Source organism: Lactuca virosa, chromosome 2 (assembly GCF_052849685.1).
Source record: "Lactuca virosa cultivar CGN04683 chromosome 2, Lactuca_virosa_CGN04683_v6, whole genome shotgun sequence".
Taxonomy (NCBI): Eukaryota; Viridiplantae; Streptophyta; class Magnoliopsida; order Asterales; family Asteraceae; genus Lactuca; species Lactuca virosa.
Window position 1 is genome coordinate 277,880,100 of NC_136427.1, and position 20,313 is coordinate 277,900,412.

At 37.5% G+C, this 20,313-nt stretch overlaps 1 protein-coding gene across 1 annotated transcript; it reads right to left on the reverse strand.

The window, feature by feature from the left end:
- Window positions 1-391: 391 nt before the first annotated feature.
- Window positions 392-1,646, reverse strand: LOC145158546 (uncharacterized). Its single transcript, XM_079077432.1, has 2 exons — window positions 1,102-1,646; window positions 392-1,007 (listed from the first exon to the last, which is right to left on the reverse strand). The coding sequence occupies exons 1-2, from the start codon at window positions 1,644-1,646 to the stop codon at window positions 392-394; spliced, it is 1,161 nt and encodes a 386-aa protein (XP_078933558.1).
- Window positions 1,647-20,313: the final 18,667 nt, after the last annotated feature.

The following is a 20,313-nucleotide window of genomic DNA, read 5'->3' on the forward strand; positions in this document are numbered from 1 at the left end:
CACAGTAGAATTAAGCATATCCAATAAGTCATCACATGAATTAGGAAGCCTCGTAAGAAGGGAATACCAGTTCACCAGCCATCTCCACAAAACCATAGCGAAAGAAGAACAAGAGAAAAAAACATGATCAATGCTCTCATCAGTTTCTTTACAAAAAGGACATAAGGTAGACGAGACATTAATTCCACGCCTAACTAAGCTCAAGAAAGTAGGAATTCTGTTTTTAATCAATCTCCAAACAAAACAGTTGATTTTTAGAGGGACCCATTTTACCCAATTGAAAGAGTCGAAAGTCCCATTGTTGGACTGAATAGCCATCACATCTCTTAAAGCTTTCACCGAAAACACATCTCCACCGTCGCCTCCCCAAATCCACCTGTCACATCCGTCATCAAACCTGAAAACAGCAACCTGATTCCGATATTGCCTGAAACTGGCTTGTTTCCCTCCCACCTCTAAGCTCCCTCGCCCAGTCCCATGAAAAAGAAGAAATCTGCCCATTCATAATATTGACTCTCTCAACCACAAGACAATCTTTATTTTTCTCAATTGCATAAAGGTTAGGATGAACATCTTTTAAAGCTATATCACCACACCAACGATCCTTCCAAAAGAGTGTTTTGTCACCTTTTTCAACAACTCTTTTAAAAAAATTATCAAACCGAATACCTCTATTTTCAAAATCACAATTGATTTGAGAAATACTCAACCAACCACCTTTAATAGACTTCTTGGCAATCGATCTACCATCAATAAGCTTAATATTGTGAATAGCTTTTATACGAGAAAACCAAAAAGAATCATACCCATTTTTCAATCTCCACCACCACTTGGCGAGAAGTGCCAAGTTAGCCGAATCAAAACACCCAACTCCCAGACCTCCCATCTCCTTCGGTTTAATAACCACCTCCCATGCCACCCAATTGATCTTCCTCTTGACTTCATCACCTCCCCATAGAAACCGTCTCCTAATGCCATCCAACACATTAATAACTTTTTTGGGTGCCCTAAAAAGAGAGAAAAAAATACAAAGGGAGGTTGTTAAGGACCGAATTTAATAAGGTGACCCGACCACCAAAGGAGAGACATTTTGCTTTCCACTTCGAAAGTTTATTCTGAAATTTGTCAATGATGGGACTCCAATGCTTAGAGAGTTTCATATTAGCCCCTACCGGAAGCCCAAGATAAGTAAACGGAAAGGAAGCGGGCTCACACTTCAAGATACTAGCAAGTCTCTTAACTTCTTGATTATTCACACCAACACCATACACCTTGCTTTTGTGCAAATTCACTTTTAATCCGGAAGCAAGAAAAAAACAACGAAGCAATCTATTAAGATTGATGAAGTTGATCTCCGACCACTCTACAATAAAAGTCACATCATCGGCATACATAAGGTGTGAAATATTGATACCATCATAAGGAAGAGCAAGCCCCCGAAAATAATGCAAGTCGCACGCAGCTTCCATGGAAATATGAAGACCTTCCATGACAATTATGAAGAGAAAAGGTGCAAGAGGATCACCTTGTCTAACACCCCTTTTAATATTGAATTCCTTTGTGGGAGTACCATTAACCAAAACAGAGGCTCTACTAGAATCAAGACATCTCTTGATCCATCTCCTCCATTTCCATCCAAACGCCATTTATTCCATTATCGAATCTAAGAACTCTCAACTTAACGAGTCAAAAGCTTTATCGAAGTCCAACTTGAAAATTAAAGTCTTCTTCTTTACTTTTTTGGCCCACGAATAAATTTCATTAAGAAAACATATTTGATCTGGATTTTATATGTATGTTAAGAAAACATATTTGATATGTATTTTTATTTAAATGTTAGGAAAACAAAAATGGGGGAGTAAAAATAAAATGTAGGACAAAACTTAGTTTTGACTATATTAGCTTTCTAGTAGGAATATCTTCACAATTTTTTCCACGCGGTGTATTGCTAATATATGCGTTAACACCAAACAAAAGTGTCATATTATCATCTTTAAATACTTGACACGTCTAGAACCAGAGAATACGTAGCCTACGAGACTACGACTATTAGCCTAATATCCACACCAGCTAGTAACACATTTTCATAGTTTTCTTTAACCTCGCTGCATATATTCTGTCTTCATAAATTTATTGCAACTTATCCAAGAAATTAAAATCACTAAAAATCCTAAACCATGCAAAAATCCATGGATGAATACAAGAAGACAGTCGCTTTTGGCCTGGTGCAGATTGACGGAAACATGGCTGAAACAGAAGGACAGTCTAAAGAAAAACAAGGCTCTTCCCCGGTTCCGGAGAGAAATAGATTAGATTCTCCGGGGAAGACCAAATGGCAGGTGTTTGCATTCGGGTTTGGGTCAAGTAAGTTTCCAAAAAAGATGGAGTTAAGTGATATCAAAAGTAGGCAACAGACTTCCACAACCATAGCTGATGGAGGAGAGGATGGAAGTGATCGCCGGAAGAAGCGGTGGTGGAGATTGATTGATGTTTTCAGATGTGGTGGCGGATACGACGGAGACACGGTTGTAAACGACTGGCGGGCCTCCTTTCCCACGCTTAAAAAATTTGACTAGTAAAATTTATCCTAGAAAAATTAACAATTTCCATGGTCTAAACAGAATCATCACTCACTTTAAGTTACTTTTAGATTATGATTTTGTTTTTTATTCATAATTACGAAGTTAAAATTAATTTTAATGAATTTGCAATTTCAAATTGTTATATATCTTTATTAACTTGATCAACAATTGCATTGTTTATTTAAGTTATATACTAAATTCGTATTTCATTCCATGCTATCTGTGCATTCAATTTTAATCGATTTTCTTTAATTAACAATACTTCAAATTAAAAATCACTCTAATGTATTCATGGTTTATCCATTATCATATTTTCTGCTATTGAAATTGTAACTGTCTAAGAAAACGAAGAATTCCCATTTTTTTTTTATCTATTTTGACAATTAGAAAATAATAAATAAATAATTGTATTGATCTACGTTTACATGATGCATTTGTTATGCATTAAATATGTTATGTGTGATTCATCATGTATAATCATCTATTGAGGTGGAAAATATCCAACACAATACCAAATTTTAGTGAGAAGACTCAATAGAAGTGATATTAATGGCGGTATTTACTCCAGCTTCATAATTAAATTTGAAGGAAGGACTCGACATATGTGATTTTCAAAATTGTTCAAAAATGCAATGATACCTAGCTATAGAAGAATTATTCATGATAACATTTGAAAGTTGCACCATGACTATAGATATGGTATGATTTGTAAAAATGAGTGCTTGAGGAACTGATATTTTGTTCGTATTTACTTTAATTTAATGAAATTTAGTATATATTTGTCTTATTATCTTGAATTATTATTATATATGTCTTTTTATATTTTTTAGCTAGCTTATCGGTTAATTTTTACAAATATCGCTATTATTCGTCAATATGTCAAACATAATCTAATTAAGTATTGAAGTCTCATACATATAGCCGACTAATCTTCTTAAACAATATATTAGAAACTGAAATGGTTCATTCTTGACAAAATTTATACTATATAATTTGGTGTTTTTTGATTGATTTCCGTACGAGTTAAACCCTCGAACCAATGTACCTCAACCCCTTTGTTGCAATTTGGCTATGTTTTGTTATAGAGAAATTTAATATTATATTTTCTACAACTATTAACTCATTTCAAGGAAAATAAATCGGAATATATCAATTATGTTAATGTACTAATCTCACATAGTCATTGAAAATATCGAATGTGACAGTTTGTTTGTTGAGAAATTTCAGTTCGGGTTGAAATTTTGAAAATAAGTTGAAAGGTGGTTGAGCCGACCGACCAACATACTTTTTCTGGAATGATGAATATAAAACGAATTTGATTTAAAAGTCGTTAATTAATTGTTTTTTTTTTGCTGAAATTCTATTATAATGTGTTTTTTAACAATTTATTTTTTAAATAATATAACTGAGAATATGTAAGCATCGGAAAGCATCAAGGATAAAACTAGTTCAATATGGACCCATTATTGTTCGATTGAGAGTTTAAGTTTTAGAAAATTACAAAATAGTTTATTTGATTTGTTAATATTTTGGATACCTTTAAAAACTTAAAAATTGTAGGTTTGGTCTTTTTATATAGTTTGGTTGTTTAAATGTTTTCACTAGCAACTTTTCGTTTTCTATCATCAAATCATCCTTATTTTTCATAACTTCCAACACAACTATATTTCACTGTCAAACGAATATCATTTTGGGCTAACCTTTAAGTATCTTAATTATGTGAGCACTATTACCCCCAGTCACATCCATTAGAACAAAACTATGAAACTACAAAAGGGTAGGTTCTTGGTCACATCCGGTCCATTTTGGCCTTCCTGTGGCGGCCATGGCTTTCTAGTACGGAAAATGGGTCACATTTGTCAACCTAACAAACGATCAACGACTCATACATTATTAGTTTGATCATTCTTTCTTATTAGTAAAACAATTTAACGATCTTTTTTATTGGTTAATAAGTACCACTATATATAAATATATACATACCAAACAACTTACAGAAGATCGACCAACACCCAAATCCACAACACTATGCAAGATTAAATTGATGACACGGAGGAGACAGTTATTCTTTGTAACTTTTGCATGAAAGACAATACAATCAGTTCGGAGCAACTCTTTGAACCAAACCAGACCTTCTCGTCATCTCCCGATGAAGATTGCTTAGGATTTTTCAGTGAAGAATGGAGTCGGAATACTTTGTTGGTGATTTTAGTGTCACCAGACATTTTATGTAATTGAAATTAATATGTGAGCTAATGAGCTTATTATTTGTACTCTATATTATATGTTTGGAGTATGCGGAATGCATACATATATAAGATCGAATTATAAGCCGGTACGGCAGAAAGACGGGGGTCAAGGAGGATGCGCCCCCTTACAGGGTCCTAGGGGCAGCGCTCCTAGCGGGGTCCAAGGAGCAGAGCCCCTGGCGGTATCGATTAACACCGTTATCGATTCATAGGATGCAATCTTTAATGAGATGTGTTTTTCATTAATTCAAAGGCCTAAGGATTTGAGTTTTGGCACTAAAGAAGTGCAAAATTCTGAAAGTCAAGATGGTGGTAATGGACAAGAACCACAAGAGCTTCGTAGAAGCAAAAGAGGCCGAATTGCGAAATGTTTTGGATCCGATTTCCAACTATATTTGGTGGAAGGTTCAAGGGATGAAATATTGCTATAGTATTGAGGATGATCCTAAGACATATCAAGAGACCATGGAGTCTCGAGATGTCGTCTTTTGGAAGGAAACAATTGATGACGAAATGTCATCAATTCTTGAGAACAACACTTGGGTCTTGTCTGATTTGCCTTCAGGTTCTAAACCACTTGGTTGCAAATTGATTTTTAAAAAGAAAATGAACACTAATGAGACTATTGACAAGTACAAAGCCTGGTTGGTCATTCAAGGTTTTAAACAAAAAACCAGTGTTGACTATTTTGATACGTATGCTCCGGTTGCACGTATTTCTACTATTAGATTGTTAATTGCTTTGGAAAGTAGTCACGATCTGATTATCCATCAAATGGATGTCAAAAAATCCTTTTTAAATGGTGAACTTGATGAAGAATTTTACATAAAACAACCAAAAGGTTTCGTTATGCCAAGTAAAGAGCATATGTTATGTAAACTGGTAAAATCTTTGTATGGGTTGAAATAAGCATCCAAACAATAGCATCAAAAGTGTGATGAAGTTATTTTGTCTTATGGTTTTAAGTTAAAATAATGTGACAAATGTGTCTACAGTAGATTCAATGATGCTACTGGTGCATGAGTGATCATTTGCTTATATGTAGATGATATGTTGATTTTTGGTACTAACCAAGAACAAGTAGATGAAACAAAACAATTGTTGTCATCTAAATTTTCCATGAAAGATTTTGAAGAGGCTGATGTGATTCTTGGTATAAGAATTAAGAGGGTGAACAAAGGTTTTGTAATGAATCAAATTCATTATGTTGAGAAAATTTTCAAAAGGTTCAATTTTAGTGATTGTTCTCCTATGAGCACTCCTATGCATTCAGGTGTGAAACTAATGCCTAAAAATGACATTCCTATTTCACATTTGGAATATTCTAAGACTATTGGTAGCTTGATGTATGCAATGATAAGTACCAGGCCGGATATTACTTATGCAGTGGGAAAGTTGAGCAGATACACTAGTAATCCTAGTGCTCAACATTGGCAAGCAGTCAATAGAGTGTTTAAGTATCTCAAGGGAACCATGGATTATGGTTTCAGTTACTTGGGAAGTCCTTCGGTCTTAGAAGGTCATTCGGATACAAGTTGGATAACCAACATGGAGGACCATTCCTCAAAAACTGGTTGGGTGTTTTTGCTTGGAGGAGGTGCCATTTCATGGGCTTCCAAGAAGCAATCGTGCATTACAAACTCGACAATGGAATATGAGTTTATTGCATTCGCTGCTGCTGGTAAAGAAGTAGAATGGCTAAGGAATTTTCTTTTGTGATCAAAGTTGATATCACCTATATCTATCCTTTGTGATAATGTAGCCGCTTTGGATAAAGTTTATAACCAGGTTTATAATGGCAATTCTAGACACTTAGGTGTTACATATAGTATGATTAGAGAACTAATCATGAATGGTGTGATTTCGGTAGAATTTGTGAAATCGCAACAAAATTTGGCAGATCACCTGAATAAATGTCTGACAAGTGACTTAGTGCACAAGTATGTTATAGGGATGGGATTAAATTCCATTTAATTATGTAATGGTGAAACACCCAATTTCCTTCTAATATGACATTAGAAGTTAAGTTCAATGTGGAAAGCTCATACTTCTAAATTGGAACACATGAAGTATACATCCCATGTATGTGTTCAGTTCTGCAAGTTAGCCAGGTTAAAGTTTAACTTTTTAATAATTCCTTTAAAAAATGTATATGCAGATACATGAAGTAAAGGAATTACCTACGTGATTATGAAGTATACCCGCATTTCAAGAGGTTGATGACTTGGCATGGATACAATCATGAGAGGATTAGGACACACGACTTTATAATAGTGTCAAGTTGTATTTTGCTAGAATGTTCAATAAACTAGTATGTATTTTACTTTTAGGTATTCAGTTGGGTTGAAGGGTTCAATTCTTACAACACCCTGATACTCGAGTATTTGAATTGATTGATACTAAGATGGGAATTTAATCGTTTCGATATTTTCATTTATGTATTGGTTTGATTTGTTTAGTTAATTTTATGTTAGTTCATGGGTTACACTAAAATGGGGGAGGATTGTTGGTGATTTTAGTGTCACCGGGCATTTTATATAATTGGAATTAATATGTGAGCTAAGGGGATTATCATTTGTACTCTATATTATATGTCTGGAGTATGCAGAGTGCATGCATATATAAGATCGAACTACAAGCCGGTACGACAGAAAGGCGGGGGTAAGGGGGATGTGCCCCTTTGCAGGGTCCTAGGGGTAGCACCCCTAGCGGGGTCCAAGGGGCAGAGTTAGTTCAGAAAGTGAACTTACACGATCCAAGAGAAATCCGATTCTCCACCATCACCCTACTCAAATATCCTCCAACATATTTCCTACGGTAATTGACCTAAAAACATTATCTTTTGTGTGGAAATGTGGTTTCTTCTCGACGACCCATTCTCGGAGAGAGGAAGCAGGAGACTAAGAACCAAACAAACCCTATATTTCGGGTTAATTTTGATTCTTTTAGATTTATGCGCTTAAAAACCGCTTCCAGGACAAGCACTTCGAGGTCAAACTCATTGCCACACAGACCAACATCATTACCATGCAAGTCAAGATTTAGGGTGTTTATGTTTGGGTCTGAATCAACAAAGTTTTAGACTAATATGGAAATAAGTGACATCAAGAATAGGAAACTCTAGCAGCAGAGTTCTATAACATCTGGATGGGTTGATGGTCGCTAGAGAGGTGGTAAGAAAAGGTAGTGGCAATTATAGATGTTTTGGGATGTGGTGGCGGATACGAGTGAGACAATGTGGGGTCATTTGAATTCTCCATTAATGCCCTAAAAAATCTAGTTTGCATTTAATGTTCGATGTATGGAATGGTATACTAGGTGCAATGAACAACTTTGCATCATTATTAGACAAGCGGATTTGAGAGCGATTTGTAGAAGAGATGTTCAATATCCTTCTATTAAATATTCCTACTTATTTTCTTATATTTTTATGTATTTGTGCAAATAAACTTAATATAAGATTTTTAGTATTTTCATAAAGAATTGAATGTGGAAAGAAAGACCATTTAGTTTGGAATGTGTTCAACACTTCAACTTACCAAAAACAAATCGTGGTACTTGAAGATTAGTTAATTTCATTGTCGTTTCAGAAAAATATGTCAGGTGACGAAATTTGTTAGTAATGATTTTAAAACTCTCTCACACGCAAATGAAGATCTAGTTATGCATATTTCTCGTTTTAAAAAATAAAGGATGTTGTTTAGGGATGTGGAGGTGAAAAAGCACCATGTCCTAGTGGATTTTCGTTTTAGTTCATTAAAAATTTATGCTAGATTTTTTAAGGCTATTTCCAGAAGATATTCGAAGAATTGCATGCTTTAGATCCATCAATAGAAGTTGCAACTCCTCATTCACTTCACTTATTTCAAAAGTGAACGATCCTCTTACCCTCAAAGATTACCACCCCATTAATTTATTTGGATGTATATATAAAGTACAGCATGAAATAAATGACGTGGTAATCTTTGAATGTATATATAAAGTAATCATAGCTATTTATGTCAAATAAGGCAACCATGGGGGGATGGAGTAGAGCAAATGAACACCCAAGTTCATTAACACCTACAGGTTATGAGCCTGCTAGCGTTCCACTGGACTGTCTAGAAAAGTTTGTGGCCGTCATCTAAACTCCGCTAGATGACTGAATCAGCAACAACAACGAGGCCTCTCATAATTTTATTTCATCATACACCAACTGTCTACCCATGTTCTACCCAACATATTAGTAGATAAAAATATATACATTTATATACAGCTTAAACCTGTGCAAATCATTCATTCAACAATTATTTCAAATAAACAAATAATATATAAACACATAGCACGTATTTTATAAAGAATACTTCATATCTATGTGTTAGAAGAAAGTGACTACACACTCACTTGATCAGAAGATGATCAGACCGCACTACGGCTCTAAGAGTAGTATTCTTCGGTGAAACCGGGATGCTTTCTTGAAAACCGGGCTTCTCGCGGGCAGAGTTTCGGCTCGGAAACTTTACTTCTCGGGATCCTCGGGGCTTCGGGACTTGCTTCGGGTGTCGGGAATGATATCGGCGCTTCGTGTGACATCCCCATTTTCACGGCCAGAAAAGACCGATTTTGTTTATGCTTTATAAAAATCATAGTACCTATTTTTAATAAAAATGTGCGGAATTTGTTCCCAGTGAAACATGATAAATACGTTATCAGGGCATTTCCGAAGAAAAGTATTTTTATTCATTTTAAAACATTTGGGATGTCATCGTCAATACAGAATCATAAGCATAAACAGAACTTACATTCATTATCACTAGTGATTTATATCTCCTTAATCTCTTAGTGTAATGTGACTTCATATCAACACCTGTGATATAAATAAACTGAGTGGGTCAGGTTGGGAAACCTGGTGAGTACATAGGGTTTTCAACCCACAATAATATAATTATTATGTTTAACCATCAAACAGTTAACCCAATTACCCATCCCCATTATCTTCTTTAGTCTTAAGGATCTACCCTAAGAATCAGCTATTTCTCATTCATTCATTCCTAAGGATTATCCTAAGGAATAGGTATGAAGTCCATCGTTGCTAATGAAACATCTGTCAAGCACAGCTGCTAATATTATCACTTAGGCGTAGCTGCCAGAATTGTGACATTCTTTATGGGGCGCATCTGCCGGTATAGTCCTTTAGGCGCATCTGCCGGGGTTATGAGGTTCTCTATTAGGCGCTTCTGCGGGTAGAGTCCTTTAGGCGCATCTGCCAGGGTTATCTCGTTTATTGACAGTATCGTTTTCGAGAATCCACTCGCAATAAAGGTCAATGGGTTTTTAGAGTACACCGGTGAACACATCGTTCACAACACCTACAGGTTGCGAGCCTGCTAGTGTTCCACTGGACTGTCTAGAATAGTCTGTGGTTGTCATCCATACTCTGCTAGATGACGGGGCCAACATTTGGAAAAAGGCTTCTCACATCGTCCACCTCTCACCCTTACCTCATGGTCTATATTACCTCTCAACTTATCGTCCAACTCATAGTTCATCTACCCATGTTTTACCCAACATATTATGTTGATATAAATACATATACAGTTTAAATCATATAAAACTTGTATAAAATCGTTCATCCAGCATAGATAGCATGTATACAGATAATATGCACACATAGCACGTAGTTTATATAAAATACTTCATATCTATGTGTAAGATGAAAGGGACTATACACTCACTTGAAAAGGTGGTGATTTCGAACTCAGACAACGCTTCGCTTCTTAAAAATAATTTCCTTCGACGAAACCTAGTATTATTACCACTAGAGTTTAGTCTATTATTCGCCGAAACTAATTAATAGTCTAGCTATTATTACTATTATATAAGCATTAAACAATACTTATATAACCAATAATAATAGCCCAAGTACTCCTTATAAGGTCCTAATAACATTACTATATTGAAACATAAGCTATACTAAAGATAGGATAGACATAGCTCACTTACATCGGTTTTTCTCGAAAACTGGGCTTCGCTGGAGCAGCGTTCCCGAGCCGAAAGACTCTTTTCTCAGGGCTTCGGGAGCCTCGGGGCTTCCTTCGGGTGCTAGGGGGTTTACCTAGGCTTAGGGGGGGGGGGGTTTGGGGGCTAGAGAGAGAGTGTAGAGAGAGAAAGAAGGCTTGAGAGGTGTGAAGAAATGGCAAGACCCGACACCTCTATTTATAGTGAAAATATCTGATGGACTCGCCTAGTCTTGACACAAACTCACCGAGTTGGTTCATGTGGCAGCCTTCTGGTGGTGCCACGTGTCCTCTTTCTGGTGGTTCCACGTCACCCAAACTCGCGTATCAGCCTCCCGACTTAGAAAAATCATAACTCTCGCATACGAGCTCCGTTTTTGACTTTCTTTTTTTCCACGCGTAGGTAAAATCAAGATCTACAACTTTCGTTTAGACTCCGTTGGCTAATTCTCGACCAATCTTAAATTTAACACTAGGAGGAGTTTAGACTGTTAAATAACCGCGAAGAATTCGTAACTCCTTCATACGGACTCCGTTTTCGTCTGTCTTTTTACCGTTGAGTTCCTATTAATGAGATCTTCAACTCTCATTTAGGTTGCGTAAGCCAAAAACCGCTCGAACTAAAATTCGAGTTTCGGGTCGTGCACTGCTAAGCCGAATCTTAGAAAAATCATAATTTCCTCATACGAAGTCAGATTTGGGCGTTCTTTTTATGGACGCTCTCGGTTTAACGTATACTACAACTTTTGTTTAGATCACTATGGCTAAAAAGTCCTTTATCGTAAATTCACTATTTACGTCTCCCGGTGCCGTGCCGGTTTTGCCGTAAAACTTCGACGAGCCATAACTTCTTCGTTATAACTCGGATTTCGGCGTTCTTTATATGTACGGAACCCTTGAGACATATTCTAGAACTTGGGTAAGACTATTTATTCTAAATAATCTTTTGTCGAAAATTCGTTTTCGACCCCTATTATCTCTAAATTGACTAGCCCGGATCTGCGGGCGTTACACTTCGGGGTATAAGTTGCACGTAAAACGAGGCAATAACGAGTGCGAGAGAAGAATTTGAGCACTAAAACTCGGCAGCCCACGACATCTATTTATAGGGGCTGATCCCTGCGATTACGCTGGGCGTAACTTCAGAGTACGCTGGGCGTACTCCCTCTACAAGCAGTACGCTGGGCGTACTCTTCGGATAAGCTTTGGTATGCGTGCCTCGAACTTCAAAAATTCATAACTTTCGCATACGAGCTCCATTTTCGACGTTCTTTATATCCACGCGTAGGTGAGACTATGCTCTACAACTTTCATTTAGTCTCCGTCGGCTAATTTTGAGTTAATTTTTATTATATTATTTTTAGTAGGCCGGGACAGGAAAACTCCGTTATAAAATCATAACTTCTTCATCCGACGTCCGTTTTCGTCTGTCTTTTTATCGTTGGACTACTAACGACGAGATCTTTGATTCTCGTTTAGATTGTTTTGGCCAAATATCACTCGATCTCAATTTCGAGATTTGGGTTGTATACCGCTAAGTCGAAACTTAGAAAAATCATAACTTCCTCATACGAAGTCAGATTTGGACGTTCTTTTTATGTACGCTCTCGGTTTAACGTATTCCACGACTTTCGTTTAGATCACTAAGGCTAGATATCGCTCTATCTTAAATTTGTATTTTACGTCATACAGTGTCGTGCCGGTTCTGTCGCGAAACTTCGACAGGTCATAACTCATTCGTTATAACTCGGATTTCCGTACTCTTTATATCTCCAAAATCTTTGTTTCGACCACTACAACTTTATCCTTAGATATCGGCTATATTTAATATTTATTTCTGACGCTCATTTTTATTCTTAATTCATTTAAGCCACAAAATTAAGCATAAAACACATAATACTCAAATGATACATTTATATTATTTCAAAATGAGTTACAAAGGTTAACCTAGACTATTACATCAATAATAATGCTTAGCCTAGAAACACGGGCGTTACAATTCTCTCCCCCTTAGGATGATTCCGTCCCCGGAATCACACATCAACAAACAAATGCGGATAGCGACTCATCATGTCACTCTCCGTCTCTCAGGTGAGATTTGGCCCATTCGTATGTTTCCATCGGACGAGCACTAATTTGACCATCTTGCGTCGCAACTTTTTAGTCTTTCGGACAACGATTGCCTCTGGTTCTTCAATCAACCTTTTGTTCTCATCAATCCTTAACTCAAAAATTGGAATTATATCGGGAACTTCTCCCGTGAACTTCCTCAAATAACACACATGGAAGGTGTTATGAATTCCATTCAGTTCTTCGGGTAATTCGAGCTTGTAAGCTTGGTTCCCAATCCTTTGAAGAACTTTAAACGGTCCAATAAACCTTGGACTTAACTTTCCCCTTTTACCAAATCTTATAAGTCCCTTCCACGGCGATACTTTAAGCAAAACCAAATCTCCAACTTCAAAAGTTATCGGTCGTCTTTTATTGTCAGCATAGTTCTTTTGACGATCCTGAGCTGCTAACATTCTTTCCCTTATTATTTTAAGCTTTTCAGCAGATTGATGGACTATCTCAGGCCCCATAAACTGCTTTTCCCCAGCCTCAAGCCAACAAGACGGCGTACGACACTTATGTCCGTACAAAGCATGATAAGGTGTCATCTTTATGCTCGAGTGAAAACTATTATTGTAGGAAAATTATACCAAAGGTAAATGTTCATCCCAGTTACCTTGGAATTCCAGGGTACATGCTCTCAGCATATCTTCAAGCATTTGTATCGTTCGTTCGCTCTGACCATCAGTCTGTGGATGGTAAGCTGTACTTAAACATAACTTGGTACCTAATTCCTCTTGTAGACTTCTCCAAAACCTTGAGGTGAAACGACTGTCACGATCCGACACAATCGTTAACGGAACACCGTGAAGCCTCACAATTTCCTTCGCGTAAGAATTCACAAGCTTATCCATAGACCATTTCTCATTGGCAGCTATGAAGTGCGCACTCTTAGTGAAGCGATCCACGACCACCCAAATCATGTCGTGACCGTTCTTTGTTCTGGGCAGTTTAGTGACAAAATTCATAGCAATGTCCTCCCATTTACCCATAGGTACAGGTAAAGGTTCTAAACTCCCATATGGTTTCTGATGTTGTGCCTTAACTCTAGCACATGTCACACACTCGACCACATACTTTGCAATATCGAGCTTCATCATCGGCCACCGGTAATAGGGTTTTAGGTCCCTATACATTTTAGTGCTACCGGGATGTATTGTCGCACCCCCAAACCAGAACGGCGGAAACGTTCGGGGGCGGAGGACTTAAGGTAAGTATCACAACACATGTAACATAGTAATCAAAGTACAAACAACCATTGCATTAATAAGTATAAGTTTTACATAAGTGTTTAAACATTACATATTAAAACACTAAAGTAGGTACAACAGATGACAAGAGTCGCGGTACGGTTCTAGGTAGTCTTCTCAAAAGCTTCTGGAGTGTACCTGTCTACTGGATTCCTGAGAATACAAGTTATTTGGAAAGAGTAGATCAGCATTTAAGCTGGTGAGTTCATAAGTATTTTAGTTCTGTTAAGTATACCCTAAGTTCTTTGAATAAGTTCACTGGTTTCTCCAGGAAATCCTATATTTCCTGAGGTGCTAGATTGATAACCTCAATAGTTTCCCTCTGTAATTACTTAGTTTATACTGATTATACATAACACAATATCGAATGGACAGTCAATTGGGTGCATCTGCCCTAAGCCCACAACCAAACAAGGAACAGGAAGTAAGGCGGAAGTCACACATTTCACTGTCAATCGGATATTACTTATGTATAACTATGATGTAATAACTAAGGAATTATATAATTAACCACTAAAGGTCTTTTATGTTATACTAGTTTACAGAGATTGAATGACTAAGTTCCATTTGATAAGTGGTTTAATCCCATAAACCGTTCTCTTTGTATTACTGTTTTGTATTTGTATTCCTTTCTGAAAACTTGTATTTGAGAGTGTGCCTGGCTCCACCAGGTGTTAATGAAAACTGTATTAAACCATTGTATTTTGTATTCTATAAATTGGTACTTTGAAGGTGTACTTTTGTTTATTTTTTTATACACTAAACGTATTGTTAATACCTTTTTAATGAGTAGTTTTTATTATAACCATACTATGACTGATGGCCTGAAACAAACGCTTTGTGGGCGTTTAAACTGGTGATAACAATTGTCACTCATCTAACTGTAGCTAGCAGCCTGAGTGCGGGGTTGTCAATCCCGATATAGATCTACACACACTTGTTTCGATCCCCGGCTGGAGATTCTGGTTATAATGTCAGGACTTTCCTATGTTGTCTAAAATGAATTAAACAACCTGAATATAGAGTCTCATAAAAAGCATATTAAACGTTACATGTATATTAGTTTTGAAAACCCAATCATTCTGAAATAATGATTGACAGTATATTCTTGAATCAAAACCCTAGTTTCTTGTAAAACAGTGTATTCTAGTATACTTAAATCATGAATTATTACCTCGGGTTTGCTAACTTTGGTACTCTGTATAGTACCATTGCTAATGCAAAACCGGAATTGTGTATTATTACCTCGTGTTTGCTAACTCAGGCACTCTGTATAGTACCTTTGCTAATGCAAACCCGGAATTGTGTATTATTACCTCGTGTTTGCTAACTCGGGCACTCTGTATAGTACCTTTGCTAATGCAAACCCGACATTACCACGTGTTTGCTAACCCTGGTACTCTGTATAGTACCTTTGTTAATGCAAACTAGGTATGATGTATCTTTACTTCTTTAATATGTTGTTCGTATATTAAAGGTATTATACATATCTTGGTATAGTTGAATGAATTTTGGTAACTTCCTTGGAAAGTATACAGTTGTGAATCATACTTGTATCTTTAGTTTTGAATCATAAATTATACCTATTATAATTTATATGTTCTATCTGATTAACATGGATTCTCATGGATGAACACCTTTGCTCAGCCTGATACAAAGGTGATGATACCAAAAGGAGTAATCTTTTGTACTCATATATGTATAATATATATATATATATATATATATATATATATATATATATAATTAAGAAGGAAACGACCTTCGGACAAATAATACAACCCTAATTCCATATCCAAACGAGAAAAAGGAAACAAGGTAATTTATTAGTCCTAAGTCCTTCAAATCTTATTTATATACTTATACATATATGAACATGATTTTGGTGATTATATAATTTGAAATAGTTTATAAAACATTTTTCAAAGAATTTAACGGAGTTTACATGACTTTAAAGATTTAACATGGCTTCACGTTATTTTGAAAGTATTTGGTAATTCTTAAAAGCATACGGAAATTCTTTGTGTGATTATTATCACATACAGTTATTAACACAATTTATTATTGTGTTAAACTTGTATTTCCCCCCTAAAATGCATTTAAAAACCATTGAAAAGGTAAATTATAGGGGTATGAACTCACTTTGATAAGCGGTGATTCGGGCAGCGTTTCGTTTCCCGGAAAAGAGTTTGTTTGACGAAAAACCGGCTCAAACCGGGCAGAGTTTCGACAGGAGAGAGGATGAATTCTCGAGAATTCCAGGGCTTCGGGGCTTGCTTCGGGATTTAGACGTGATACCGGGGCCTTGGGGGTTGTTTGTGAAGTTATGGAAGTGAGAGGAGTGAAAAATGGCCAAAAATGGCATGAAAAACCCTTCCATCCGAGAAGGCTCGCACCCTTTATATAGGGGTGCGAGGTTTCGGTCCGAAGGTGACAGGTGGCGAGGCTCGGATGAGTTAGCAGCTACGTGGTAGCTCCTGCGAAGACCACGTGCGAAGGTTAAGGCGGTGGAGTTTCTGACCTGGTGCGAGGCACGTGCCTCGGACAGATGGATGCTTTAGATTTGACCAACCTTCGGTCCAATGGGAGACTGACACGCATGCGAAGGGGGGTGTCTCTGGGGTGTCCGATGCGAGGTTGTTCGCTTCTTAGTGGACCTCGGCTGCGGTCCAATCAGGAGGTGCCACGCATGGCTTCGGTCCACTCAGCAGCTGCCACGTGCGAGGTGACGTGTCACATGCGAAATTGCCCAGTTTCCTATTTTTCTTTATTTTTGTGCCAAAACTTGCGAAAATCATAACTTTCGCATACGAGCTCCGTTTTTGACGTTCTTTATATGCATGCATAGGTAAAATCATACTCTACGACTTTCGTTTAGACTTCATCGGGTGATTTTGACTTTATTTTTAATGTTACTATTTTAAACAGACCGGGACGGGAATCCGTTAAAAATTCATAACTTCTTCATCCGACGTCCGTTTTCGTCTGTCTTTTTACCGTTGTGCTACTTTTAACGAGACCTTCGATTCTCGTTTAAGTTGCGTCGGCTAAATATCGATTGATTTATATTTCGAATTTTTAGCTGTCTACTGCTAACCGAAACTTCGAAAAATCATAACTTCGTCATACGAAGTCGGATTTTCACGTTCTTTTTATGAACGTTCTCGGTTTAACATATTCTACAACTTTTATTTAGATTGTTAAGGCTAAAAAGCCTTTTTATCGAAAATTCACTTTTTACACTCAACAGTGTTTTGCCGGTTTTACCGCAGATTTTCGATTGGTCATAACTTCTTCGTTATAACTCGGATTTCAGTGTTCTTTATGTTTTTGGAAACCTTGTTACAAACTCTACCACTTGGTTCATCTCAATTACGATTATTGATCAATTTATTTTTGACCAAAACTTGACTGGTGTCACATGTATTGAGTACATGGTTTTGTGAGCTTCTTCCATCAGAAGATCTCTTATCCCTCCTGACTTCGGCACCCAAATTCGATCTTGGAATACCTTCAGTCTGTGACTGTTTGTACCGAACACTAACGTTTTGCCTAAACGTTCCTCCTTTCGGTCATTCTTTTCTGAAGCTTCCTCTTGAGCTTTCTTTATACTCTCCACAATTGTCGAGACAACTTCTATTCTCAACGCTCTTGGCCTTTTCCTTTCAAGATTGACTTTCCGACTGAGAGCATCAGCGACAACATTGGCTTTACCGGGGTGGTAAAGTATCTCACAGTCATAGTCCTTAAGTAACTCTAGCCAGCGTCTTTGCCTCATATTCAATTCTTTCTGATTAAAGAGATATTGGAGACTCTTATGATCAGTGAAAAGTTTGCACCTCGTGACATAGAGTTAATGTCTGCATATCTTTAGAGAAAATACTACCACTTCCAACTCCAAACCATGAGTGGGGTAGTTCTTTTCATGCTCCTTCAACTGTCGAGACGCATATGCTATCACCTTTTCTCTTTGGGTCAAAACACAACCCAACCCAACACCAGACGCATCGCTATAGACAGCGAATTCTTCAACTCCATCGGGTAGAGAAAGAATCAGTGCCTCACATAGCTTCTTCTTTAGCAAATCGAATGCTTCTTTGTGCTTATCACTCCAAGTATAAGTAGCTCCTTTGTGGGTCAAAGCTGTTAATGGAGTAGCGATCGAAGAAAAGCCTTGGATAAACTTTCGGTAATATACAGGTAATCCTAAAAAGCTTCAAACCTCCGTGCGACTTTTTGGTTGTTCCCACTTCATCACAGCTTCAATCTTTGCTGGATCAACCATTATCCCTTCTTGGTTGACCACGTGACCCAAGAATTGGACTTATCGAATCCAAAAATCACATTTGGAGAACTTAGCATATAGCTTCTCCTTCTTCAAGACTTCCAACACTTCTCGCAAGTGTCTGCCATGCTCCTCTTGGCTTTTCGAATAAATCCGAATGTCATCTATGAACACTATCACATATTTATCAAGGAATGGGTTACAAACACTATTCATTAAATCCATGAATGATGCGGGAGCATTGGTTAGTCCAAACGACATAACCAAAAACTCGTAGTGTCCATATCGTGTTCTGAATGCAGTCTTCTCGATATCTTGCTCTCTTACTTTCAGCTGATGATATCCTGACCTTAGGTCGATCTTTGAAAAATAACTTGAGCCTTGCAGCTGATCGAATATGTCATCAATCCTTGGAAATGGATATCTATTCTTTATCGTCGCCTTATTCAGCTCTCTATAATCAATGCACATCCTCATACTCCCGTCCTTCTTCTTTACGAATAACACCGGAGCTCCCCAGCGTGATAAACTAGGTCTAATGAAACCGTTGTCCAATAACTCCTGAAGTTGCATCATCAACTCCTTCATCTCCGTTGGTGCTAATCGGTACGGTGCTTTTGCTATTGGCGTCGTTCTAGGTAACAAGTCAATACGAAATTCTACTTGTCGATCAGGCGGTAATCCAGGAAGATCTTCGGGAAATACTTCCGGATAATCGTACACGACAGGAATGCTCTGCATCTCCTTTTTCTCCTTCTTTGCATCAATCACGAATGCCAAATATGATGTACATCCTTTGGCCAAACACTTTCTGGCTTTCATTAGAGAAATGATCCCAGAATTCACTCTGCGTTTGTCCCCATACACCATAAATGACGCTTTCCCAGGCGGGTTTACTTTTACAATCTTCTTCTTGCAAAGTATTTCGACATCATTGGCGCTAAACCAATCCAATCCCAGCACGATGTCGAAACCATTTAACTCAATAGGCAATAATTCCTCGTGGAACTTATTCCCATTCAAATCAATTAAGATGTTTTTCATACGATGGCTAACAGGTATAAACTTGCCACTAGAAACTTCGACTAATAAAGCATTATCTAGTCTATCAACAGGCAAAGCTAGTTTTCTACCAAAATCATGCGATATAAAGGAGTAGTTGGCTCCAGAATCAAATAAAATTTGGGCAGGCAATTTGTTTACGAGAAATGTACCTGAAGCGACATCAGCTTCATCTTTTGCAGCTTCAAGTGTCATCTGAAAGGCTCTCGCCTTCGGTTTTGTTGGAATGTTGGGTTTTGCTGCCTCCTTCTTTTTCGAATAGTCTTTCAAAATGTGCCCCTTCTCGTTACATCCAAAGCCCATCCTCTTGTTGGACGGACACTCGTTGGCATAATTCCCAGTTTTTCCACATTTATAGCAAGTCACCTCCTCACTACATTTCCCAAAGTGCTTTTTCTTGCACTTTTCACACCATTTCGCTTCGCCTTTCCCTCCTCCTCCAAACTTCTTCGAATTAGACTTTGAAAATTTACTTTTCTTGTTGGAATCGGAAGTTCCTTCAAACTTTCTCTTTTCGCCAACTTCAACCTTGCTGGTGGTCCTCCCCTTGATCATCTCCTCAACAGACTTGGCAGCCCAAATAGCTGCCTCCGGAGTAGGTGCCTGACGTACTGGCACCGCGTACTCCCATGGGAGTCCCTTCGTGTACCGTTCAACTTTTGTCAGCTCATCTGGGACGATGCGCAAAACAAACTCCATCTTGTCTGTAAATGCATTGGTGTATTCATCAACTGACATGCTGCCTTTTGTCAATGTCAGAAACTTGTTCTCCAACTC

Coding starts and splice junctions, on each gene's coding strand:
- LOC145158546 (XM_079077432.1), bottom strand. CDS start 1,646: ATGGCGTTTGGATGGAAATGGAGGAGATGGATCAAGAGATGTCTTGAT. Junction 1,008..1,101: donor TTTCAGAATAAACTTTCGAA/GTGGAAAGCAAA, acceptor CTCTCTTTTTAG/GGCACCCAAAAAAGTTATTA.